Source organism: Carettochelys insculpta, chromosome 4 (genome assembly GCF_033958435.1).
Source record: "Carettochelys insculpta isolate YL-2023 chromosome 4, ASM3395843v1, whole genome shotgun sequence".
In the NCBI taxonomy this organism is placed as follows: domain Eukaryota; kingdom Metazoa; phylum Chordata; order Testudines; family Carettochelyidae; genus Carettochelys; species Carettochelys insculpta.
The window spans coordinates 49,836,386-49,864,294 of NC_134140.1; the positions used below are offsets into that span (position 1 = coordinate 49,836,386).

The following is a 27,909-nucleotide window of genomic DNA, read 5'->3' on the forward strand; positions in this document are numbered from 1 at the left end:
ATGAGTAAACTTCTTGTATTCAGACATTACTTACTGTCCTCAGGGAAAAAGTTTTTGACCCCTTGAATAAGGGCAGTTTTACAGTGAACATTCATGTCTCTTTTTTGGAGGTGGGGGATGGACAAAAACCCATAAGTCTGCTCTTGTAGCCTTAACTTCCTAGGCCAAACATAAGTAGAAGGAAAAAGGGTAGGACTATCAGTCAAATTAAGATATAGTGCATATGTTATACTTTTGTTGGATTTAGGTAACAGGGCTGTGATAAGATGTCATTATGACTGATTTAGTATGCATCTAATTTGGATCTATAGTATTTTGTAAAGGTGTCCAATAGATGGTTAACTCTGAGTATAGAAGCCCTATTAATGAGAAATTCAAGTTCCAGATGTGAAAGTGATTTGGATTTCTATTGTCCATTGCTCATAATAACCTAGATTTGAGAAAGTATTCCAGAGCAGCCTCTTCCATCTGTAGTATGTAACCTTTCCTCTGTGGTCGTGAATAACTTCACCGTTAGCTGAACTGTGACAGAGAGAGAGCTATGTTAGTCTGTATTCTATCAAAACAAAAAAACAGTCAAGTAGCACTTTAAAGACTAACAGAATAATTTATTAGGTGATGAGCTTTCGTGGGACAGACCCACTTCTTTGGATCTGAAGTGGGTCTGTCCCACGAAAGCTCATCAGCTAGTATTTTGTTATTCTTTGAAGTGCTACATGACTGCTTTTTTGTTTTGATAAGGTGAACTGCTGTGTCAATGCATTCAGTCTTCTGACTGAACAGCAGCTTGCTCTGTAGAAGCTTAATTTACAAGAAACAGATACCTTTGAAATATTCCTGCTCTGAAAAAAGCAAGGCAGAGAAACGTTCCCCTCTCGTCTAAATTATTTTCTGAAGTTTAATTGCGAAGGAGATTGGACCAATATTTTGCCTTTCTTGGCGGTAAACAGGGTCTCATTAGCCAACAGTATTTTTCCCAGGTTCAGCTGATAATGGAGTGGCCTGGTACTAGGCAGGATTGATCAACTCAGCAGAAGCAAGCCCCAAGAAATGCTGTATTCTGAATCTTCATTACTGAATAGAGGCAAATGACCTGCATGTTATTTTCCCCCTCTTCCCCATTCTTGTGTACTACATTATTCACAGGTTTCCCTGTATCTTACTAGCCATTAAAATTGTGTTCAAAACCTTGCTGAGTCTTTGAGCTCACACTGATGGCCAGGCTCCTCTACTGGAGAAAGGGGAGCAGAGGTCTTACTACAGCCTGGAGGAGGTGATGGGCTGACTGGGGTAATGCATGATTCACGTGCCCCTTTTTTCAACTCTTTGGCTGAAGATCAGATATTTTTGAACAGTGAGCTTCATGAGCCAGGTACTGTCCCTTTCCAAAAATGCATGGTATACTGTGAATGCCACTCCAAGCAGTATACATAAAGCATTTTTCATGGGCCAGAGAACTTCTGAGAACCCTTGACTTGGCACCACATAAGTTCTGTAGTCTCCTAACAGTCATGCACTTTGAAGATGTTGCTGCCATAACAGATGACAACTTAAGCTCTGCTAGGAAACTAGTGCTGTTTGGCAGCCTCCCTAGAATAGTCAGCGAGCAATGGTGAATACCCATCAGAGGAGTAGGTTTTACGCCTGGCTTTTGCCTGAACTGCCCTGGTTCCTAGCTGGTGGTTCACTTCCTGTAAAATGCCTAGATTTGAGTGTTGATGGCTGAAGGGGTATATCTGGTCTTCAAGATCTGTGCATTTAGGTAAAGGGTGGAAAATGTGTCTGTGGGCTGTATTCAAGAAAAAAAACTTTGTCCTATTGCAGTGTCTTGGAACTAGCCAACAGGAATTGCCCTATGTTAAAAAGAAATAGACATTTGTATTTCTACTTCCCTTGAACTAATTTCTTAATTTCTACTTTAATTTGTGGGTTAGTTGGCCAGAAATACAAGGAGTGGAGGGCTAAAAATGTTCACATTTAGGTGCCAAAAGTTAAGCACCTAAATATACCAATCAGTGAATTTGTAGTCCAACAAACTGTTAATTTTTTTCATTGCTTTACCAAAGTCATGACAAAGTTACAGCACTGCTCCTCATTAATACATTACATTGACTGCTAGGGGCCTGAAAACTGAACAGAAACAAGTAAGGCTGGAATGAATTTGTCTACATATTTCAGCATATAAGGAATGAAAAAAGCTGCCTTCGCTGCACCACCAGGGGAGAAGAGGTTACTAACAGAGTTTAAGAATAAGAAAGGGATAGTTTTGAGCTTTATAGTAGTAAATATTGAGTTAAATAGCATCACAAAGAGAAAAGGAAATGGTGTGCTTGTATCGTCTCTACTTACTGTTGTGGAGCAGACTGGGGCTTCTTGGTTTTGGAAGAAAAACTTTAAATCTGTATTGACCTAGTTCAACCACACTAGCTCCTTTGAAGCTGCTTCAGTAAAGGGGACAGTGCCCACTTTGGACCACAGTGATGGACAGATTACTATGCTACAGGAAGAGGCAGAGATAGAGGTAGGGCCTGGCCAGTCAGATTTGGCTTCTGTTCCTGACTCTACCAGTAATTTGCTGTGGAAGCTTGAGCAAATTATCTAAACTTCAGGATTTATTTTGTCATCTGTACTGTATATACAGCCATTGGAAGAGAGGTGAGCTATGTTACAGGACCACAGTGCTTATTTACAGGATTTGCATCAGCACAAAAGTATGCCCAGAGAAACACAACTTAAATCACACAGCTACAATCATGAACTAAGGGAATACAAAACTTACTCCAAGTTGTCGCTTAGGCCTATGTCTATTCTTCCTTCTTGCTGTACCTTGCCCCCCGTGTGCGTATCACATGTTCTGTAATTTCCATTTTCTCTCCTGTCTCCAACCCCTGGGTCTCATGCTGCATGCTCTTCCTTCTCCAGCTTTCTATCCTACATGATCAGACCCACTTGTTCCTTGCATTCCTTTCATTCATGGCCATTATCTCCTGCTGTTGAACTTCAGTTACACTAGCTGAATGGTCCACAATCTTGTACACTAAGACTTCCTCTGATTGCTTAACATGCAAGAGTGGTGCAATCAAGATAAACACTGGCTAAGCAGAATTGTGTTTGTATTGAATCCCAAGAAAAGCGGGGGCTGTGTAGCAAGGGTTTTGAAAATAACCTAGTGGAGACTGGCTCTTGCCAACATCATACTGGAAGCCTAATAAGGAAAGGTTAAATTCTCAGACATGGGGGAAATGAGTTAATGTTTATTAATGATGCATGTCCTGGTGACAGAATACAAAGGACTTCCAGATGTGGACACCAGGCAGCCAGTGAGAGAACAGACTGGCAAGCAGTATTTGCACTAGATAAGATTGTAGTATCTGACTACCATGTATTGTTAAATGAATAAATCCAGCTCTGTTGTTTGGGGCCTGCCAAACAAGCAAATACTAATAAGGGTAAAACACCTCTGTTACTGACAATGCTAATTATTTATTAGCTTTTGTTCCTTCCCATTTAATTTTAATTTAAATGTAATATGACCAGTGTACCAGCTCAGCATACTAATTCCGCTAGTCTTCACGCACACTGTGGCCCTTTTCTGTCAGTTGAGATGCAGCTGGGGATATGCTTACAATGAATTTCCTGTTTTCAGACCTGTTGAAATGGTGGTAATTTTCTCTCAGTATAAAGGTTGGTGGTCGTAAATGTGCATTTTCTGGAGTAGGGAGGCCAGTAAGCTCAGATGCCTTTCAAAAGAGTAAAATTCCCTTCCAGCAGCGAGAGCCAAATTTAGTTTACTACTTGATCTTAACAGTATGCTATTGCTTATTGGTTTTCTGCATCTCTGACAGTATCTTGACTGCAAGATCCAGGATAGTGTGACTATTCCTCCCTTCAGTGTTTACAGCAGTTGCAGTGAATTGACTGAGGGAAAGCTTCCTCTAAAGGAGGGCTCAGGCAATTCAATTTATTTTGATTGAACCACTACTGCTGAAGAAAATGTAGTTTAAGAGTAAGAAGTCTGGATTCCTGTTGGTTTAGGAAGGAGAACTAAGTTGTAGAGAGGGAAGCTCCCAATCCCTGGCATGCAGATGGGATAGCTATGCAGCAGTTTAGAGGTACGCTTGGTGTTGACAGGGTGTGCTCTAGTGGTGAAATTGGCAAATAGATAGTTTATCTGATCCAAGATGCAGAGTAAATTAAAATCCACCTTCAGCAGCTTGCTGATAGACAAACTAGTTTCCAGGTAAAAAAGGGAATCTGTATTAGCCTAGACTGTCTGTCCCATGAATGAAGAGGTACATCTGAACCCCTAGAGACAGCACAAATTTGCTTTACATATTTTGTGCTCTTCACCCACCCCACGAGTGTGGTAGTCAATCTTTGTATTCACCGTGGGTTCAAAACCAGCTCACCACAGGCCTGATGCAGTAAGACACAACAAAGCCCAAAGCACCATGCCCGTCTCAACAGGCTTTGCAGTAAACTGGCACAGGGCCCTGCAAAATGGTGGGAGAGAAAGGAACGGAATCTACCTCAAGTATAAAGGCACTAAAAAGCAAAACCATGAAGCTCTGTATATACAACTTAAGTAACCCAACTCATTTTACCCTTGTCCCCCATGTAGCAGAGGCACCTGATACTACCCTTTAAAAAGGATATACTGGACAGTCATTGAGTTCAGGGAATAGGTAAAGCATATATAAACTGTTAGTCAAATTCTGCAGTCCTTGAAATCAATGACAGTCTTGTTCCCTTTAAGAATTGGAATTGCACTCTGACATTAGCTCAGAGTAATCAATAAAAGAGGCCAAGTCTTCATTTGAAAGCCCAGGTTCAAACAAACATTGCAAGATGCAGATTTGTGTGTACAGAAGATGATTAAACTATATACTATGTGGCTTTTTATTTTTACTAAAACTGCGAAACAGCTGCTTCCTGTATCTTGCAGATGAACTTTTCTCAGGCAGGTAGTGAAGTTGGGGGAGGCAATTCTGAGAAACGCACCAACTGCCTCCATTTTTTAACATCTGGGCAAAGTCAACCAGTTCAGCTGTATTTAACTAACAAAGGGTCTGTGAGGCTTGAGCACAGCAGGGTAGTTTTAGACTTTGCAGGGTGGTCCAGAGGGCTCAGCTCTTAAGTTCTCTGAGCTCCTAAATGCATTCAGACTTTTCCCTTCATTCTCCACTACAGGACTATCAAAACAAAAAGCAGTCAAGTAGCACTTTAAAGACGAGCAAATAGTTTATTAGGTGAGCTTTCGTGGGACAGACCCACTTCTTCAGACCATAGCCAGACCAGACCAGACTCAATATTGAGTCTGTTCTGGTCTGGCTATGGTCTGAAGAAGTGGGTCTGTCCACGAAAGCTCACCTAATAAACTATTTTGCTAGTCTTTAAAGTGCTACTTGACTGCTTTTTGTTTTGATAGTGTATAGACTAGCATGGCTTCCTCTGTCACTACAGGACTGTTCAGGATCTTTCTCCCCTCCCTTTAAAAGCAGCCACGTGCGTCTATTTTCCATATACATATATACAATTACAAAGAAGAGGTATTTAACAAAGTTTTTGACAGATCCTGGATTTAATTAAGATGTTGGTATAATGAATCAGACCAAGAGCTAGAGCCATCCAAGAAACATAAATCTTTCCTCCCCGTCCCCTTCAGCCCAAGGAAGTAATTTTAGAACTTACCGTGGCAGCCCAAGCCACATAACCCAGGAAGGTGACCATTCACTGTTATCAGATGTGTTCTGAGTGGTGTCAGCACACACCACCTGTCTTCTGTCCTCCTGGGCCTCACATTCTTTCATTTCCAAGGCTTTGAGCACTACAGATGAGGTGGTGTTTTTCAACAGGGCTACTGCCTCGCAACGGCTGACACCAGTCAGGTCAATTCCATTCACGTTCAGCAAAATGTCACCTGGACAATAAGCATTATAAAAAGAGAGAATGTTTTAAGACTTTACTTATTTTTCCTGCATTTAAATAAAATGCATTCCAGGGCTGGGGATTTGTTGCCTGTCAAAAGTAGTTAATATTTTCATTTGAAATAAATGAGGCATAAAACAGAGCCCGAGTGTGAGCTGACCGGCTGAATCCAAACATCCACCAGCACAGCCAGGCTGGATAAAGCGGGCATTTCTGGGCACGCTACTCCACCATCCTGGCCATCCTGGATCAGAGAGCAGCCCAGGGTCCTGAGGTAATGGAGGAGTCTAAAGGCTGTTGAATAACATAACTCATTGTCCAGTGTTAAACAAGGTATGACATCCACGGACCTGCTTTGTACCCTGGCAAACATCGTTAAAAATCATTTTTTTTGCTTTTTAAGAAAAGGAGCACTAGTACATAGGAAAGGCTGGAAGCAGCACAGAAAGGAGCTGTGGGGAGAGGGGTGGAAGACATTATTCAGCGCTCTCTCTCTCTCTCTCTCACACACACACACACACAACCCCCCCCCCCCCCCCAAAAAAAAAAAATCCTCCTTTTCACATTTGCCATAGAAAACCTGTCCTGGTGTCTGGCCATAAGAGAGACCCTCACTGGAATATTTTGAAGAACGTCATTCCCTAGGTTAAAAAGGAAAACGTGTCAAGTGCAAACAGTGGAAGAAGGAGGTGGACATGGAGAGCTTAACTGCTGGGATGAAATTGCTTATTGGGAGAAAATGAGGTGGATCTGGCTGAGTGGATCAACTGGTTAGTAACTTAAATAATTCATTTTTGCAACACATCGTTCTTGAAAACTCGTGTGCTGTGCCTTTTAGTATAAGTGTGATTTTGACAAGTAAGTAGCCAAGTCGTTTGCTGCGTTGGATGTTGCCAGAAAAAAAGTGAATTGTGCTTATCTGGTCCTTATGGTTTGTTTAATTTGTTAGATTCCAAACCGGTTATCACTCAAGTATAGAATACAAAAAGCTGCAGAAAGAGAACTCTGAAGTTGACAGTTGTCATTTTCTTATTTTATATTACATAATACATGCTCCTTCTTTTTGACCATTATGTCCACAGATCATAATGGAAATGCCATAAGTCTGTTCTCTCTTTCACTTCAGCATAACTCAGCTTTTCCAAGGACACCTCATTCTATAATTGTTTTCTCAAAAAACACAAGTGCCAGTGAGATCAATGGAGTTTACTTCAAAATTAAGTGCACACTGAGCACAGTCAGTCCCAACTTTTTTGGTAACTTCAATTAAATCAACTTTCTTGTTGATTTAAATCACTCCACTCTACTTTTGCACCTTTTCTCATTAGTATTTATTGTTACAAGTTGTTGCAATACCTCATGACTTTTCACTTACTTTTTACCATTCAGAGATATTAGGGTGAATTTGCAGGCTCAGTTATCACAACAGGGCTATTCTAAACAGGTGTACAATAGGTCCACTGAAGTTGTTATGGTAGGTGAGGTTCTCCAGCAAACAGTGTGCTGGAGTGAGGGAGGAAATAAATCATCCTAATTACAGCAGGTGAGGAACTGGAGGGGAGTATCACAGAGATGTGTTTATGCACCAGATTATGAATCCATTACATGGAGGCCCTCATCAGCTAGCCATATAGGGCAGTTTTACATCCTCTTTACAATCATGTAGCACTAAAAATGGGACAGAAGAACATGGGACTTGAATTCTAAAATTTGAATCCTATGTGGGATGTTGATTTCCACCCATGATTGGTCACTTATTTCTTCAGTATCTCTAGCTTTACTATAGGGATAATATACTTACAGAAACTACTGCACATAGCACTGTGATAATTAAGGTCTGTGAAGCACCAAATACCATTGTTCTCCATTCAGGTGTTTGTTTTCAAACTGAATTTAAAACCTGGAGAAAGAAGGGTTTGTTGTAATTTAATTTCTTCCCCCAAGCTACTACTTGACCTAAATGGAGGACAGCGAATTTAGGTTCTCTCTAAACTTGGTACCAATAGATTATTGATGTTTGTTTAAATATGCATAGGACCTTTGATTGCTTCACACAATCCAACAAATTAAAAACACCATGTTTGTAAACAAAAATGACCCCTTAGTGATCTGTGTCAGCACCCAGAAGCTATTACTGTCACAACTCTTGAAGAAACACTAAGTCACAATGACTGGGTCTACACTTGCATTCCTCTTTGGAAAGAGGCATGCAGATGAGGTGCAGATTTACATATCTGGCACCTCATTCGCATATTCTTTCAAATGTAACCCCCATCTTCAAAAGAAGCCTTCTTCCCATAAAAAAAGGGAACGAAGAGTCCTTTCGAAGATGGGGTTTACTTTTGAAAGAGCTGCGTCTACATTGCTTTTCTTTCTAAAAAAGCTCTTTTGAAAGAATATGTAAATGAGGTGCCAGATATGTAAATCTGCACCTCATTTTCTATTTCCATTATTTGCATGCCTCTTTCAAAAGAGGAATGCAAGTGTAGATAGACACTGCCAATGTGCTTTGCTACCTTACAACTTGGGACAAGCTCCAAGCTAAACGCTTCCAGGATGCCTCTAGTACATTTTGTCCTGTGCCTACTTCTTACGGTGGGTCTGCTCCTAAAATGTATGTTGCCTAAGCTGCACCAGTCAGGGAGGTGAAAAATGCCATGCCATCTGCAACACACTTAAGGTTGACAGAACAATTCTACTATCAACCTAGCTTTCACCTCCTGGAGCAGTGGATTAACTAAATTGGAAAAAAAAAACCCTATGTCAATGAAGGATCTACACGACTGTAGCCGTGGCACAAACATACCTTTAGACCATTAACTCCTTGTGGTGTGGACTATCACGGACAAGCACCCTGAGCAGCATTAATTGTAGGTGGTCCAAGCAGTGATGCCTATAGCTCAGTTTGCCCAAAATTTTCCATCTAAAATTGTGTTTACAATTGTTTATAACTTTGCTAAACTAAGTATTTGGGCTGAAATTTTCCTTGCTAAATGTCTGCCTGAGGCTGAATATTTCTGGAAAAATTAATCTGAAATGATTCAGCCATGGCTCAGAATGAAGTTAGGGGAATGAACATATGTTGTTTTAATGCATAAAAGATGTATAAAATTCTCACATCTGTTTTGCAGAGAAGCTTTAGTAGTTTCATGCATTGGAACAAGGATACCTAAAATTCTGTCTGTATGGTGTCTGCTCTAGGCCAGGGCTTCAGGGGCTGAGCATGACTGTTGCCTGGAAGAAAACAGGGAGACAGTCTCTCTCGTGCTCTCAGCTCTCCTCCTGCTGGCTCCCAGGCAGAAAAGAATAAAAACAGCAGCAGCCAGAATGAAAAGAGGCAGGATTTGGAGCTGTGTGGTGGCAAGGTGGGGTACTAGAATAAAGGACTAAAATGGGATGGAGTCTGGGACGGGGACAATACAAGGCAGATGGGATCTGTAACCACTACAGCATATTTCCCTCTGAACCCAGAGTTTCCACATTTGTCTGCTGTCAGACCAGCTGGCCAAATGTCTGCTCATCTCCCTTTAGAGATTGTCCTACGGAGAATGAAAAGCTACAGCTGCTGTTACTTATTCTGTTAGCTCAAGAGCCAAGCAGTGTGGCAAATCTAAAGATTCTAACCCTGCAGAAGAATCATGTTGAGTAAATATGGATCTACATTTATGGAAATTCTGCTTTTTTCCAGTTTGCTTTTTTTTGCAAAGCTTGGAATGTGTACACAAAATTTCAAATTTATACAAAACTTCTTATTAGAATGAAGTCCAGATCGCACAGTTGAGCACTCAGAAGTTGGGGAAAGCTAGAATTAAAATTGCCCTTTTGGCTTTTATTTAGCTGCCTTGCACATATGTACAGTAGGCCCTTGAGATACATGCAACCAAGTTGTGCATGGCTTGAGTTAGCATGACTGCCGCCCCTGACAGGAGTGGGGAAACTGCTTTTGTCGGGGCAGCAGCCTAACCCTTGGCTGCCGCCTCAGACAGGAGTGGTTTCCTAGTCCCCAGAGTGGTGGAGAGCTGGGAACCAGGTGGCAGCCTGGCTCCTACCTCCCCTCTCCTTGCAGAGCTGGGAAACTGACGAGGGCAGCAGGCTTGGTCCGTTTCCTGGCTCTGAGGAGTAGAGGGGAGCCGGGAGCCAGGCTGCTCCTGGATCCCAGCTCTTTTCCACTGACTGGAGACAAGCAGTCATGCCTGGTCAGTTTCGTGGGACCCCCCCCCCTAAGCAGTGGGAAGCTGGGAACCAAGCAGCAGCCTGGTTCCCACCTCCCTGATGCTTGTGTGAAAATTTGAGTTATGTGGGCATTGCAGGAACACAACCCTCGTGTATCTCAAGGGTTTACTGCATTGTGATTAGAGGATCACACACTACTTTTCCACAGGGCCCCTGCTTCATTCATGCATAGAATGGCTGGCAGTAAATCAAGATTTCACAGTAAAGGAGGCTATTATGTGTAAGACCCTTGCCTCACTTAGTGCCAAAGATGGAAGGTGGGTCATGAATGAGGCAGGGCTAGGTGTGGCAGGGGCAGAAAGGCTTGCTTTCATGCTTTGGGTTCCCAAAATGCTGCCCTGGATAACTGGATTCCCTTTTCTTCCTCTGCCTCAGAGTTCGTGTCATCTCAGGCAAGTAACTTAAACCAAACTCCAGAGATGGTCATTCATTGCATGTTCCTCATTTTCTGGGTACCCAGCTTGTTTCCCTGGAGTCTGATTTGCAGAAGAGCTGAGAATTCACAGCTGCAATTGTGATCCCTGGGGGCTGTGCGCTGAACATAGGATGTGGTATATGATGCTAGATAACCTGAAAAATATCAGGGCCTATGCATAGCCAACTGGGCACTTAGTGGACAATTTTCACAATATTATTGTGAAGAGCACTACCAAAAATCCTTGAGGAATTAAATAATTCTGCCTTCAGAGAAGGGTTTGAATAATGCACAGTAAATAAGACCTCTTAGTGCAGAGTGAAAAATGAGGATAAAATAAGACATTGAAAAGGTGCCTATTAAGTGAGCATCTTCCATCCCATGGACCAGATGAGGCTGGGGTCCTGTGGAAAAAGAGTGTGTGATCATGTAAGTGAAGACTGGATGAGCAATCTGAATTTTGTCCTAAACTGAGTGTTCTTTTAACATATTTTGTATGTAATAAATAATGTAGGCCCAAGTCACCCTCGCCTCATGGTAGAACTCCTAGAAATTGACACCAAGCAGGAAATCTCTGCAAGGAGCCATTTCCTCAAGTACCCTCACATTATCTGCCCCCTCCATGGAAAAGGCTGAGGCTGGAGGCTCCATAGAACTATACTACACTCCCTCAGGGTGTAGGATTTTTTTTTTCCTTTTTTTTCCTTTATTAACTTAATCAATGGGATGATTTGCATTACGCTGTTACTCACACTCCCCACTACTACTGCCACCGGGCACAGGCAGACCCTGCAGAGAGTGATCCCAGGCTTGGAAAGGAGAGGGATAGTGCTGCAGAAGTAGCTGAAGGAAGCAGAGGTGCAAGTGGTGGAGGGTTCCTCCAGCCATAAGTCTCAGTTAAGTTTGTCTTCTTTTAAAAATTCCTTCAGGCTTGTTTCTTTCTCACCACTGAGACAGCCCAAAGCGTGCGCAGAAACATGCACAGGATGGCATCCCTTTGTAATCGTTCAGTTCATCAGAAGGGAGATTTCAATTTAAGTAGGCTTCCAAACCTCATTAGCTTTACCTGTTTTCATTCTGCCGTCTCTGCTGATGACTCCTCCAGGTTCAACGCTTATCACGTAGATGGGCAAATCCCATTCACTGTGAGATGTTCCGCCTGCCACAGTCATTCCCAGGGACTCTGTGTGATCCTTCCGGACAGACACCACCTTTTCATGACACGTGACAGAATGAAGAGTGTTCTGTGGAGGCCAAATAGCAAGAATAAATGCAGGGTGTGTAGGCCACCTTCTGATAACTTCATCACTTGGAGTTATCGAAGTAAAATACTAAGAGGATCTCGGAGCCCTTTACAACCCCTGAGCTTCACAACACTTCCATGGATGGTAAATGTGACTCTCCTACTACATGGAATTCTGCAGGGTCACAGCTATAACCAAAGCGCTTCAAACTGGGATGACTAATGCCTGTACCTAAATCTGTGGTTAAGATCCTATTCTGCTCCCATTAACATCAGTGGGGGGGTTGTCATTTACCTTAATCAGAGCAGAAACAAGGCACGTGGACAGCTAAGTAAGTGGCCTGATTTTTTTTTTTTAAAGTTAGAAAGCAACCAGAGATTAGACATCAGGAAAAGTGTTGGATGTTCAACACCTCTGAAAGGTGGGCCACTTATTTAGATGTCTCAATTTAGAATTGGTTGTGTAATTTTAGGCATCTGAATTTGAAAACTTTGTCATGTGTAGTTAACAAAGAAGAACTAATATATGTACTGTAAAAAACAAACATATAGGAGATGGGCTAGACAATATGATAGTTCTTTTCCAGCTTTAATTTCTCTGGTTTTATAAAAATCCTGGGGAGAAACTGGCTAGAAGGACTTTTAGGCTATGTGTACATGGCGAAGCTATTTCAGGATACCTCAGTATTTTTCGAAATAATGGGCACACATTCAGTATCCCTGTGCTCTTTTGTGCAGGAGGAGTAAAGAATGCTTTGAAAGAGCACATTATTTGGACATTTGGTGCAAATGCTGAAATAGCCTATTTCAAAATAAGATACACAATTTGTAGCGCAAATTGTGTGTTTTATTTCGAGTTTAGGGTGCTGTGTAGACGTAGCCTTATAGAATAAGTGCCAACGGCTTCTGGGGTGAATAATTTATTGCTGATTTTAAAAGGTTGCTTCTGTGTGATATCCAGTCTGAGGAGATTCATCTTTTTGTCCTCCTTCCGTGAAAAGCTAGCCACCTTATAAGTCAAGAGTACTCAGTTTGTTGACACTTTGTGTAAAATGATCAGACAAACCAACACACATAATCAGATCCCAAAGGATCGAAAGGTAACATTGGTTCTAAAGTGTAATACTGACAAGGAGAAACTCTCTAGTATTCAGAGAGAATTGCCTGTTCTGAATTGGGAGTATTTCATACCACCCCAATCCCTACCAAATAACTGATATTTAGAAAATGGCCCAGATTGTTGTCCAAAAAAAATCTGGGTTTAAATCTTACTGAATAACTTTCACTTTCCTAAAGAATTCATATGTTATTGTTGCCTCAGTCACTTTCTGAAGATTCCATCCTCCAGAGCAGAACTGGCACATCAAAGCCAGTTTTCATTATAGAAAGATAATACAGGTGCTGCAAGGCTGAATGCTCATTACAACATGTTAAGAAAACCCTCATCATGAGTGTGATGTCACATCTGAGATGTGCAATAATAAGGATCCATCTTATTCAGGGTTCTTTTAATCCCATCCTTGAAATCTCAGGTTCAACCAAGAAATCCCCTGTCAAGTTCTGGCTCAATAGCGTACCGAGAAGAACACTCAAAAGTATGGCTCTTCTGGCAATGGCTGAAGTAAATTTCAAGGAAACAAAAGTGGGACAGGAGGCAGAGAAAACAATGGTACTGGGAAATCTGCAGATGAATGATTACTGGATTTGAGTATGTATATGTTTATACCCCTTTATTTTTAAAGGCACATTGAGGATGACAAGAGTGTCATTTCCATCTTAAGAATTCCGCGATGAAACAAACTGCATTTATCAGCTGCCCATCCAGCAGCAAAGGACCTCTTTCTAGACATTTCAGAAAAGATGAAAACACTGACATTCCCTGACACTTTAGATAACAGTCACTAAACTCCATCTAAACAGGTTCCTTCTTATGTTGTAGGGTTAGGAATAGCAAAGGAGCACTGTTTTGGACACTGCATGCCACATAATCCCTGACCTGAGATGGAACTAAGACTATGTCTACACTAGAGGGTTTTTTCCACAAAACGGCCATTTGCCTACAAAACCTGTGGAGTGTCCAGATTCTCAAGGCGTTCTGTTGACAGTAAGTTGACTGAACACAGCACTTTTGTTGACAGTTGTACCACGCTCTCCACAAGGAATAATGTCTCTGTCGACAGAAAGCAGGTCTGGATGTTCTGGGGGGGCCCTCTGTCAACAGACAGGGCTCCCAGGACACTGGGAAGTTTTGTCTGCTGTGCTTCCAGTTGGCTGTTGCACCAATAGAACAGCCAGATGAGATCGTTGTTGCGATATGCTTGGCAGTTTGGCCATGATCTTCCAACAAAAACTGCTGTCGACAAATCCCTGTAATCTAGACACAGCCACAGAGAGTCAGAACCTTTGTAAGAAGACTTGTTATTGTGGTTTCAGAGCAGCTGGTCACTTCCAAAGGATGTACAGTACAACTATGTAATATCAATTTTTTCCCCCACAAAGTTTTTCAGAAAGAAAGTTCTTTCTTCTGTTATTTCAGGTAGTTTCATTCTTGCAAAATGTTATCTTTTTTCAGATTAATATATTACATGAATGCATAAAATGGTTGTGATTCCACTTTTACTCAAAAAATCAACCTAATTTTGCTTTGGTTTATCCATTGGCAGGCAAAAAATGGTCCTTTTCACCTTGGGAATGAATTGACTTCACTGAGAATAGCCATTTTCAAGGGGGTTAGAAGAGCTAATTTTTCTTAAAAGGGCAGTTTTTGGTTTTGTAACAAAATATGAAAACTGCTCAGAATGATAGCTTCTGATTCAGAGCATGCTTGTTATCCAGTCTTCACCCGTTCTGTCTCAGACATCAAGAACAAAAAGCAGTCAAGTAGCACTTTAAAGACTAGCAAAATAGTTTATTAGGTGAGCTTTTGTGGGACAGACCCACTTCTTCAGACCATAGCCAGACCAGAACAGACTCAATATTTAAGACACAGAGAACCAAAAACAGTAAGCAAGGAGGACAGTGTATAGACTAGCACGGCTTCCTCTCTGTTACTAGACATCAAGAACGTTACTCATAAAAGTAGGCTGTTTATGCCATATTTATGAGGAAATAGTACAGACTATCAGCATTTAAGAATTGTGCTCAGAAATGAAACTGTCATATGTTACTTTTCAGTGAAAAATGCTGGAAGAACTGCTTTCCTTTGTTTGTGCACACACACACGCACAATATCCAACCATAGGCTTCCCTTTGAAGATTTCTTGCAGCATCTTGTTTCTAAAATGACCATCTAGATTGATAGGGAATTGTGAATTCTCAAATGCGGGGACGGTAGTGATAAAAGGAAATTAAAGCCTTTTTAATAAACACATGGAGTACTCCCTTGGAGGTATTGCTGATAATGAGTAAACCAGTTAAAAGGCAATATTTATTAATGAATGCATTTCAATACAGTCTCTTCTAAACAACTACCTTTCTCCGTCATTTGGAAATGACCTTGGAAGCCCTGACAGAGAAAACATACGGATTGTCCTTTTTTAAAAGTTTACTGTAAAATAAATATTTACAGCAAATTATTACAGCCTCAAAGTCACGAGGCGTGTCTCAAAGTCACGAGGCACAGCTGCAGCTGCTTGGAAAACATATATTACCTACAGGCTAATCCACTCATACAGCTGCAGAACATTATATTCCTGAGCAGCAAGGACAATGGGGTCAGTCTTTAAGGACTGGACAACTTGATTTAAACAATAGGAGTTGAAGAAGCAGTTGCAATAAAAACCAAGTGCTATTCTAGTGTCTTGTGCTGCATCTCCACTGAAGTCAAGGGCAAAACTCCCAATGACTTCAAAGGAGCAGGATCTGACTATATTTACATAAATACAGATCCTATTCAACAGAACCCTCTGTAGTACAGGAGACTGTTTCTGACATCTTTTTTTGTTGCAGTCCAGGCAGCAGCAACAACTCCAGTTTTGCATTTTTTTGTTCCTCAGACACGTGAAGACAGCTTACTACAAACCTTGCCCATGATCAATCACACACCATACTGCATGCAAAATACACTCCCCCTACTACTGAGGAGGATGCATTCAATACAGATTGTCTTGCTGCTTCATCATGGCTCTGCTGGCTGTCCTACATATTATTGGCATCTGCTTGAAAGAAAGCCTCTTTCTGCTCTTTCCAGATGGAGGCAGGATGTCATGCCAAAGTCAAATACCTCCACAACGGCGAGTTAGAGACAGAGAACACCACAGCAAAACTCGACAGAGAATCAGTCCCGCAGGTGCCATGAACTCCTTTGGAGTTGTTCAGGCTACTGCATCACCACGGGTGCCACCCCATAAAAGCAAAATCTAGATTCTAGCTACTCAGCAGCAATGTTCCCTCAGATCTCTTCCATGTGCAGAATTTTTCCATCAACGTGCAGAATACATTTTCTCTGTGCACCAAGTCATGTGCATATGTACAGCGCCAGTAGAAACAAACCCTAGCTGTGGGTGGTGTGCTAAGCTGCTGGGCGGCATCTGAATACCACCCTGTAAGTGCATGGCTTCCAAGGAACACAGCCCAGCAGGCATGCATTGCAGCACATGTGCATGGGGAAAAGGAAATAGAACCACCTCCTTTCTAAGGCATCCTGGCTATTTGCAACCCCTCAGCTCAATGGAGTGTGTATGACTGAAGGCCATCTACCTGGCTGCAGATGCACACTGAACGGGTGTGATTTCTAAAGAGCACTAACCTTGTGCAATAACTTGTCCATGTGGACCATGGTGCACCCAAGATTCACAGATTCCAGAGGGGACCGTTGTGATCATCTAATCTGAGCTGCTGTATAGCAGACTGTAGATCTTTCCCCAAACAATTCCCAGAGCAGAGCTTTTAGGAAAACATCCAGTCTTAATCTACAAATTCTCAGTGATGGAGAATCCAGTACCGTCCTTGCTAAAATATTCCTTGGGCTGATACGCTCACTGTCAAAAATTCACTCTTTAATTACAGTCTGTATTGGTTTAGCTTCAACTTGTTTAGCTGTTGAATCCCTTGGAACCTTTCGCAAGTTGATCGAAGGGCCAATTATTAAATATTTGTTCCTCAGTAGATACCTATAGACAGTAATTAAATTGTCCCTTTTGACCTCCTCTTTGTTAAGCTGAACAAATTGAGCTGTTTGAGCAGGTTTTCTAGTCTTTTAATCATTCTTGCATCTCTTCGCTGCACCTTGTCATTTATCAACATCCTTCTTGAGTAGTGTGCACCAGAACAGGACATGGTACTCCAGCAGTGGTCCTACCAGTCCCAAATACAGAAGTAAATAACCTCTTCTCCTGCTTGAGATTCCAATTTATGCATTCCAGGATCAATTTAGCTCTTTTGGCTACAGCGTTGCACTGGGATCGCAATGTTCAGCTGAGCATCCACCAAGATACCCTGAACTTTTTCAGAGTCACTGCTTCCCAAAGTAGAGGCCCCACCCTGTGAGCTTGGCCACCATTCTTTGTTCCGAAATGTACACATGTACATGCAGCCATATTAAAATACATATTGTTTGCTTACACGCAGTTTAACTGGTGATTTACATCACTCTGAATCACTGACCTCTTCATTATTTACCACTGTCCCAGTTGGTGTCATCAGCAAACTTAAATCAATGATGATTTTATATTTTCTTCCAGGCCATTGATCAAAGATTCCCACTGCACTGTCATGTAATGTTGTTTCAGTACTGTACTGAAGTACACTAGGAAACCTATAGTGCACACCAGCAGGGTCTGCAAGGACCAGTTAATCTGTACCATATTAATGCACTTTAGAAATCACTTGTTTGTAGGACACATTACCCCATTGTGCAGACAAGCCTTAATTAACCTGAGAGCCATACTGCAGTAACCCAAGGGGGATCTGTATCCCAACCACAACCTTTCTGTGTGCCTCAGGTTCTTAAAGACAAACTTGAACCTCACATCTAAATATCCTTGGAGCTGAGTGCTGAAGAGTTGAACAGTGCAGACGGATAACCTGTTTTTCCCCCCCCCCCACAAACAAAACACCTCATTATCTCAGAAGTACCACAGGGTACCGTGTAAACCAACATCTAAAATTAACTCAGATGAGGCTTGAAGGCCTAAAGGCTCAGGATCTCCTTTTGCTGGGAACTGAGGGGCTGTGTGAAAGGGAAAAGGCAGCTATGCAGCTTGCTCTCCCCAGTCTCCGTTTTAACCACCACAGAGCTCTTCTACCTTGTGGGGAACAGGGTACCAAGGCTACAGAGGGAGGAGTCAGAGATTAGGTGCTCCAGATAGTACATTTCCCCTCCTATGCAGCCAAAACATTGCAAAGGGGGAGAGAGACAGACACTCAGTTATTTCAGGGAAAATCATCTTTGCTGTGCCGCTCCACAGAAGGGGTCACAAAGGGCTGCACTGGCCAGCAGTGGTGGCACTGATGGGACCACTGACAGAGAAGCACAGACAGACTCCAGGCCATAGGCGCTAACTTCCTCTCTACACAGGTGTTGCTCAATCCCCACTCTCCACCCCAGGCCCATGCCCGCCACCTCTTCCACTCGGCCCCAACAGTCACCTCACCGCCTGCTCTACCCACCTCCACACCTTCCCACAAGCCTCCCTCATTCCACCCCTTCTCCTAAGGCCCATCCCTATCCCACATCTTGCTCCTGCTCTATTCCTGCTTCTCTTTACCTTTTCTCCCCTGGCCCTGTTCCCGTCTAGCCTCTCCCTGCCCAGTTCCACTCCTTCCCCCAACTGTGCCTCATTTCCACTCCTCCCAGTGCCTCTTGCATGCTGCTGAACGGGGAGGAGAGGAGTTAAATTGTGGGGCCACCAGGGGTAAGAGGTGCTGAGGGGATGAGGAAGCTTGGCTGCCAGTGGGTGCTATGCACCCACTAATTATTGTCTGTGGGCACTTCAGATGCATGTAGATGCACCAGACCCCAGTTGGGATTTTTGCATATCCCTTATCTCCATAGCCTATGCAACAAAATAAGGCCCCACTAGATACATGGGGGAGGAGCTACAATGCAAACACAACTCCTTAAATCTCACAAATCAATGTAATTCCACAAACCAACTTGTAATTAACCAAGAATTCCTTTCCTGCACCTCTTTATACAAGCAGGGAAGACAGGGCCCAAATCTGGGTACTGAATTTCCCCTGTGACATGCATACCTATAGATCAGTAACACAAACACGTTAGACAAAGCAGATGCTCCAGCAGTCATTGGAAATCATGTGGTAGCAACAGGAGTTAATTGCTATCCCACTCAGATCACTCCCTAAGGATCACGAAAGTGTTATTTCAGTGGCAAGTAATGATGTACAGCTGCAGTATCAGCTGGCATTGTCTTGTGACAGGATAGCAGCAGCCTTGTGTCATTTCTGCTGCTCTGGACAAGAGGCACTGGTCTGATCTTATAGCATGAGGGAGGAGTCACATGTGAATGGCATGTGAGGGGATGGGTAAGCTGGAATATGTAGCAGGAAGTATCATTTCTTAAAGGACTGAAGAAGCTTAATTAATAAAAGGAAGAAAACAACAAAGGGATGTTTATGAATATCTGTAAAACGTGGGCCTATCCCTTTCTCTCTGCTGACAGCTGTGCTTGAGAGTGGACAGCTGGCAGGGCAGGCTAAGAGGCATGTGGTCCTTTAAGGTCACAGTTGCCTGTTTATCAGTCAGGGATTGGGTTTAAATGAGCCCTGCTGGTTTGTAAAGCCTCTACTTACAAGGTCCTGCCTATATTCAGGGCTCTCTCTTTGCTGGGTAGCTTTCTGTGACACTGATTTCCTTTGAGGGATTCCATCCTGCTCATTGTGGTCTGGCAGGCTAGTGCACCTTGGCTGTGGAGGACCCAGATTGCGGAACATGCTCTTCCTTGAAATCTGCTTTGCTCTATGTCTTCCCGCATTCTCTTTGAGCGGTGTTATGTAGCTGGGACTCTGCTTTGTGTGTATGGCATATGGAAGCATTCTGCATGCCTGGCTTCTGGGGGAGGATACGCTGAATGACACTCACCCTGCTGTGTCCCCTTTGTGGAAACTGTAGGTTTGTTCTTTGTCATTTTTCCTTAATCTAACCATACCTAGTCCAGATACAGGGCTTTTCATCCATACCGCTCACAACACCTTACAAAGAAGGTCAGCGTCAGCCTCCTCATTTTCATAGACTGCTAGATCCTAAAGTCAGAAGTGACCATTGTTGTCATCTAGGCTGAGCTTTTGTGTTACACAGGCCATAGAACATCCCCTAAACCAGGTGTCAGCAACCCTCGGCACAGGTACCAAGAATGGCATGTGAACTGATTTTCATCAGCATGTGAGGTGAGTGCTCAGCCCCATCTCTCCTGCCCCATGCAACTGGGAGCTTGCTCAAAGCCATGCTGCCTGTGGATAAACAAAAGACCAGCTAATGCTACCAACCACCACCTCAACAGCAAAGCTCTGCATCTTAATTTATTTATTAATGAAGCTGTTGTAAGTAGGACTGTTAGTGACTTTAAAAACTATCACCAACACTTGGATCATAAATAGAAGGCAAAAGGTCAAGTTTCAGCACTCTGCCTTGGAAAGGTTGCTGACCCCTGCCCTAAATAATTCCCAGCACAGATCTTTTAGAAAAAAAATCCAACCTGGATTTAAATATTGTCAGTGACAGAGATTCCCCCCGGGAAATCCTCTCAGTGCTTAACTACTCACAGCCTTAAAAATATATTCCTTATTTCCAGCCCGACTTTGTCTAACTTCATCTTCCTCCCACTGGATGGTGTTATACCTGTATCTGTTAGAGCCCACATACATACCCAAAGACTGTGATCAAGTCACCCCTTAACCTTCTCTTTGTTAAGCTAAATAGACTGAGTTATTTCATCTACTACTCTCAGGCAAAATTTCTAATAGTTTATTCATTTTTGTGGTTCTTTTCTGAATCTTTTCCAATCAACATCCTTCTTGAATTTCAGGCACCGGAACTGGACACAGTATTTCACCAGTGGTGGCACCAGCAACAACAACAGATGTAAAATAACCTATTTAAGACTCCCAGGGTCCCATTAGCTCTTTTGGCCACAATGTTGCATTGGAAGCTCACAGTCAGCCAATTATCCATCATGACCCATCAATCTTTTTCATAGTCACCGCTTCCCACAATAGAGTCCCCTGTCGCATAAGTGTGCCTTACAGTCTTCTTTCCCGTGTGTGTATGTGTACATATTACAAACACTGTATTAAAGGGCACATTGTTTGTTTGCATCCAGTTTACCAAGCATCCAGGCCACCCTGTATCAGAGACCTGAGTACATAAGCCTCTTATTTTTGTGATAATGCACTACATTTTGCTGGCTCAGGCTGGGAGGCAGGTTTGTATACAGTACGGTGTTGTGTATAAAACTTCTCTCTCATTATTATCCCTCAGCTTCCTCTCTCCCCTCGTCCTTCCAAACTGAGTCAAGACAGAAGCACTTCCCAGGGTATAAATAAAGACAGTCTCTGTTTTTACATTTATATCACACTCTAAGATGTGCTTCTTCTGGCAATAGGATCTAGAGACAACAAAACACTAATCAACCTCTGATTTCCCACAGAAGAGTAAATGTAAGAATAGATCCAGGCCTTACCTTGTTAGGATAGTTTCTCTCTGATGGGAAAGGCTGAGGACTGCCACCGTAATTCCACCGAGCCTCCTGCAAAATGTCAGGGGTCTGCTGTCTGTTCTGCCGTGACACAATAAAGCGAACTCGCTTCTCACTGGCCTACGTGACGAGAGACAGATGTAAATCCTGCTGTTATGCTGCTACAAAGGCAATGTTTTCAAGGCTAGAAATTCACAAAGTCCAGGTCCCAGGTTAAGCATGCTCTTTGTTTCATTTTCTTTTAGATGACATTTTGGTAACTGAAGGGCAAATCTTTTCTGTGCTTTCATCCTTCTTATCAGCTTGTCACAAGAGGAAACAGTAATGCAAGTTCAGCTCAGTTCAACATTGAGTTCAAAATGGAAGTTAATTCCCTAAAAGACTAATTTTCATGTATTCAGAATACCCCGAGTTAACAATCCCACCATGTGATTGTGCAGCTCAGTTCTTGCTTTTGGACACATATTGTAGTCACCCATGCACATTAACATGGCCAACTAGTGCCTGATGGTCACATCCCATGGATAAAAGGCGGCCTGCTACTGGTGGATGGAAACTGCGGAAGCAATGCTGCCTATGTCAGAGTGATGGAAATGCTCACCCAGAAGCAGGCTCCTGGCAGAACTTTGTTCAGCAGCACACCATTGACACTGATGTTGTTTTACTCAGAGAAGGGGCCATGCTACTATATTAAACAATAATCTTAACAGACTAAGATAACGGGAAGGAAGCAGCATGGACCAAACACAGGCCTGGGAGCCAGACGGAGTCAGATTAACTCTCCTATGGGACTGGGGATATTGGGTTTTGTGGGGCCCCTATAAACACATCTTTTTCCTAATTTAAAACAAAGTCACTGTAATTATGGCATTGGGACTATTAACAATATACTACTCTTGCCCGTTAATCAATGTAAAGCCATTCTGGGGTTATATTTCAGTCTTAAAACATACAGCATATAGTCCAGTTAATTCAAAATAGCCCACTTCTTACTTTAGAAGAGCTGATATGTTAGTTTTCTTTATTTTTTTTTTCTTCTTCCCTGGGAGGGAGTTTGGATGCATGAGGGGGCTCCAGGCTGGGGCAGAGTGTTGGGGTGATTTGTACATTGCTTTGACGTTTTGGGATGCTATGCTAGTTTAATTATGATTATTGTTATATGACAGTGCAAAGTCTCTGTGCAATTGGATCAGTACTTGGGTGGCCAGTGTGATGCCAAGAGCAGACAGCCAAATTCTGCTCAGAGTTCTGTTCGTGCAACATCACTGAAGCAAACAGAGTTGTACCAGTATAACTGAGAAGAGAATTTAGTTGAGTAAGTCCAATATTTGGTGCTTTCCTCAAATAGAAAACTCACCAGTACAGGAAATAAAAGTGTATTGATCACTTCATTGCTTTAGAGACCTGCTGCCATATGGGAACATCTACAGTTAATTTTCAGATCTATAAATTCTTGCTCTTCAGGTTGGTGCGGCTGGAAAGGTTACACACATACAAAGACGACCAGCTTTTGGCAAGCTTAATTTGTGCCAGAGTTTGCCAGGGCAGAGTCCCAGTACCTCCAGGCTTGGCAATTTACAGCCCCAACACCTCTGAGCTTGCTGCACCCACCATGAATGCAAAAAGTTGCTTGAACCATGGCACTTAATTGCTTGAGGCGCCCCCAACCCTAACCCCCCCAGCATGGTTTTTGGGGTCAAGGAGAACCGCTAGTAGCCTCCCAAGAAAGCCTTGTCCAGTATAGCCCAGACTATTGCCATAACATGAAGTCCCTGAAACAGTTTATGGGGATGAAACACCACCAAACTTCAGAACCCTAAAGAGCTGCTCTGGGCTGGAAGAGGCCCGAGGACAGTTCAATGTGGAAAGGCATTTAAAAGGAGATGTAAACCAAACCTGGAGTTCAACCCTACTCTCATCAATGTCAACTCTCGTAATGCCTCTCTGCATTTAGTATTTTACAGTTAAACTTTTTTTCTCTTACAGCTTGGTCCAAAAACTTTGTTATATGTCAAAAATGTTTTGATGGGTTTTAAAAAGTTAAAAAAAATTCTAGTCTGAATTTCTCATACTGGGATAGATACTACTTCAAATGAAATCAAAACAAGTTAGAAACATAGATTTCCCTGTAAGCTTCCAAATATTTTAGGTTTTTGCCTTGTGTCAGATTTTATCAGCAACCGCTCTCATAAGGTGTAATTTTGTATACATACTCACACAAAATCATACACAGCTATGCATTTTAAAAGACCCTTCATCTATTTATACTCGGTGTCTCTACCGTGATCATCACTATCACATATTGACACCCGAATTGGAGTCCAAACAGTGCCTGAGATTGGACTCTTGTGAGTTGAGAGAAAACATAGCTATCCCTAATACGTGAAGGGTTTAAAATTTAGAAGCACAACACAACACTAAATGACCTAATGGTGTAAAGCCGCTTACCATTGAATTCTACATTTTACAACTTTTAGTTTAAAACTGATTGCTTCCCAAGTGGCTTGTCTCAAAATTGATTGTTTACAAGGCAGCTATAAATTTGATTAATTCCTTGCAGAATGACTACCAAAAGTTCAACAAGAGCATCTGTTGCCAATATCCCATTTGTCTCTAAGTCAGTCTAGTTGGGTCATTTCTCATAAATTCAGAGAATATTACAAAGTTATCAAAACATCATCAGCTTTCAAGTCTACATTCTTCCATGTAAAAATGCATTAAATTTTCTGCAGATTTGTACATAAATTGTTGTTTCAACTGAGCTCTCTCTCCTCTGCTAGTTGTTTTGCCCCAGTTCCTCCACGGCTATCCACAACCAGACAAGAAGTAGAGATTCATACAGCTTACTTTTAGTTTTGTTTTAGTACTGAACACACTCTGTAGCATAGAGAGTCTGCCAGGGTAAGATCCTCTGCTAATACCAAGATGCACATGTGAATGTACACCCATCCACCCAAGACCAGTGTGTAAAAACACTTTTACACTAGCCTCATTCTGCAATTGCTTTGCACAGGCTCTTCCCCTGCATTGCGCTAAGGGAGCTAGGAAAGAAGTGCTAATGGCTGCAATAAATAGTCACAATTATTATAGCTATCTGGCATCACCTAGATGTCTCAGTTGAGACAGGGCTATGTTGGGCACTGTAAAGATCCCTAGGCTGTCCCCATCCCCAAAAGGTTCCAGGCTAAACAGACAAAGGCCAAACACACCACAGAAGGGTCTGGGTATCTAAGGGGATTCTGTCAACACCTCTTTTCCTCCAGCTACATTAGGAGGCAGGGAGGGTGAGTGGTGAGCAAACCTCAGCTTTGACATTGGGTTGCCTGCACATCCCCTCCAGTGCAGCAAATCTGGCTTTTAGAGCCAAATTACATGTTGGGTCAGTGCAGAGCAGACACATTGTGCCCATGGAACTAGCCCCAAAATCTTGACCAAAGGGTAGGAGAATAATCCACCAGATCACCTTTAGGGGTGAAGATGGTTCCTCAGTCATGAAGTGGTGAGGCCCTATCATACTCGTTTGAAAAAACCTACTTCTTGGTTTGGCTTAACACTTGTTCCTTTGCAAAAGATAACTGCATTAGATGGCAATGTCTAGTGGGAAAGAAGAGAGATAAAATGTCAGAGCTAGTTCAGTAAACTAGTAACAGCAACACATGTACACAGGCTGAGGACTGAGCTTCCATCCCTTGCATAATTTGCTGTCTTTTGCACCTGTGCAGAGTGGGGGTTGAATGTTACCTGATTAAATAGCTTTTTACTCTGAATTTGCACTTCCTTTGCACAGGTGTAAATCCCTGGATAAGCAGCAGTAAATGTGGAGAATCAAATCCTCAGAGTCTTAGGGGAATGTTAACTGTTGAATTTAGGGTTTGCCCTTAGGGAGAATCCAGGGAGAAGTGACTGGATGGCCGGCGTAAAAGTCAACAAGATTTCACTGGTTTTCATCTGAGAATTTTGGAAGCACAATTCCATGACTTTGCTGCACAATTCTGGAGTCCCCGCTTATAATTTAGTCTAAAGTGTGACATCTGATCCATCCTGACCAGACTTGATGGGGCAAATATGAGAAGTCTAAAATCCAAATTTTGTGATTTGAGGCACATCCCTAATTACTGCCATTATGTTTTCTTCATTTCAGCTTTTGTTACTGAGTTTGTAACAGCCAGACACCTGATCTACTGATTAACAAGTACTTATTACGTGCTAATGTATAACTTCTAAAGATGATGAGTCAGACCTCTCTCAATTATCCATCATTTAGGAGCCAAATCTAATCATGCTTGACAGAAACCTGATTTTTTTCTCAGCTTTATTCAGTGCAATGAGTCAGGAGAGTGAAGCTATAGGACAAGATAACAAAAGGATAATCATCACCAGCACCAGAGATATATAGTTCTTTACAAATATTAAGGTTATTTATATTTTAAAATTGATCCCATATTTTGAACCTCCTGTGCAGCTGCTATTATTATTATTATTATTACTACTACTACTACTATTTGGTTTCTTATCTAAGAAGAGTTTACCCACATTTGAGTCTTGACAGGTGGATCATGGTTGAGAAAGCACAGGATGGAGTATTGTGCTGTGTAAAAGCAGATGCAAAACATTTGTGGCCTCTATAATTGTTCTGCTCTAAAATAAGGTGGAAACAAGCAAGGAGATTTATGAAAAACATGACAAAAAGGACACACAGTCTGGGAATTCTGCACTAGACAAATGTGATTCATGGAGCTCACATCAATGCAATGGAATCCTGGCCTATTTGGAAACATGAATCAAAGTCTTTGATGAGCATGTTATTTAAATCTCCAGAGGCTGGTGGGTGTTTCAATTATTTACATAAATAACACCCATTCTGTGGAACTAGTAGGAGCTTTAGTTGTGTTTTTAATCATTAGTGTGAATGGCCTCATTAGTCCATTTTCCCTACCTCTTCTTTCTGCATATGAAGCATTCTTACTTTGCTTTTTAAGCATTAGGAAAAATTCCAAGAATACCACATTTTCACAAGGGTTTCATTTCATACATTGTGTTCCCCAGAGAACACCACCCTTTCTATTACTAATCTCCGAAAGGAAAACTCAAACACTACTGCCTCAGGATTCCAGCCACTCACATTAGATAAGAAGGTGTATAATCTCATTCCCCAGCCAGAATGTACTCTGCTTGGAGTTGGCTGACCAGAGAACTTGTTCCTGTTGACATAGTTGATTTAATTAACATTCTCCAACTTGGCTAGAGACTTTCAATATACGTTAATCTGTGGAGCCCATGAGTCGATGCTAAAAATAAACCTGTCAAAAACAGGGCACTGAGCTGAAGTCTCTTCTCAGCCAAGCACAGGTTACTTCACTGGAGCTCAAAAACAGCAAGAAGTCCTGTGGCACCTTATAGACTAACAATTATTTTGGAGCATAAGCTTTCATGGGCAAAGACCCACTTCGTCAGATGCAACTGGAGTTGGTAGGCTTATGCAAAGGGAAAAGTGTGGCCTGATCTGTTTTTGTATTTCTACCTGCAAAAGGCTTCCAGTCACATATGTGCTACATCCCACCAAGCAGAATAAGTACAGTGACTCTGTCGTAAATACTGGACTAAGCATTAAATCTGCGGTGTCCCGTATGTGTCCAACATGTGGCGAATGGGGCAGCGGATTGTTGCGAATGCAGCTCAGGAGAGCTGCACACGTGGGGATACTCCTCCAGTCACTCTGCACACGTGCCGCACCACATGGAGGGACAATCGCATGGTGGCTTCAGTGGAGGGGGCTTCTCCAGCCCCAGTGCGGCTTCAGCTCTGGGGTGGTTTGTGCGGAGCGGCTTCGAGTAATCTGACTCAAGGCCGGGGGGAGAATGCTGCAAGGCTGCAGGAAGCTATGGCAATCTATGGCAATCTTGGACACTAAATGGCTTTTGGTTGTTTTGCTGGTAGCGCTGCAAAGAGAAAATGGCAAAGATTAGGTCTCAAAAAAGACCAATCCAAATGGCTTGTGGAGAGTGTTTGTGTGGGGGGCGGGGGAAATAGATGTGGAAAGCAATCACGTTTGTACTGGGGAGCAGAGTTTAATGTTCTAAGGCAACTCAGAGTATATTTGATTTGGTAATTTTGATGGGGTGCCTGTAAGTTGAATAGATGCTTCTTTTAATTCTTTGTATATATGTCAACAAACAAAACTTCCCTGAAGAGCTTAGCTCCCCAGAGGCAGGGCATCTGTGTGGCCCACCTCTGGTACCCATTATTACTGTGATCGGTACTGAGATGGAAAGATCATACTTAGGTTACCAATGTTTTCTCTTCTTGGCACAAAGCATAAAACTCTTAATATCCTTTGGCATATTCTAATGCTTCCATCACTCCTTACCTGTCCCAAGAGTTGCAGTGCTGAGCACATCAGCAACTCTGGCATCCAACGGGTTAAAAATTCTACTGGT

The 27,909-nt window shown here is 42.4% G+C and overlaps 1 protein-coding gene across 6 annotated transcripts in view; it reads right to left on the reverse strand.

Annotated features, from left to right (window-relative positions):
• LNX1 (ligand of numb-protein X 1) overlaps window positions 1-27,909 on the reverse strand; it is an 84,872-nt gene that overhangs the window by 4,671 nt on the left and 52,292 nt on the right. For all 6 annotated transcript variants that reach the window (XM_074992765.1, XM_074992766.1, XM_074992769.1 and 3 more), the window contains 3 exons: window positions 21,458-21,592; window positions 11,643-11,820; window positions 5,692-5,920 (listed from right to left, as the gene is read on the reverse strand). In XM_074992765.1, the coding sequence (XP_074848866.1) occupies window positions 5,692-5,920; window positions 11,643-11,820; window positions 21,458-21,592 (542 nt within the window). The remainder of the gene's footprint in view (window positions 1-5,691; window positions 5,921-11,642; window positions 11,821-21,457; window positions 21,593-27,909) is intronic.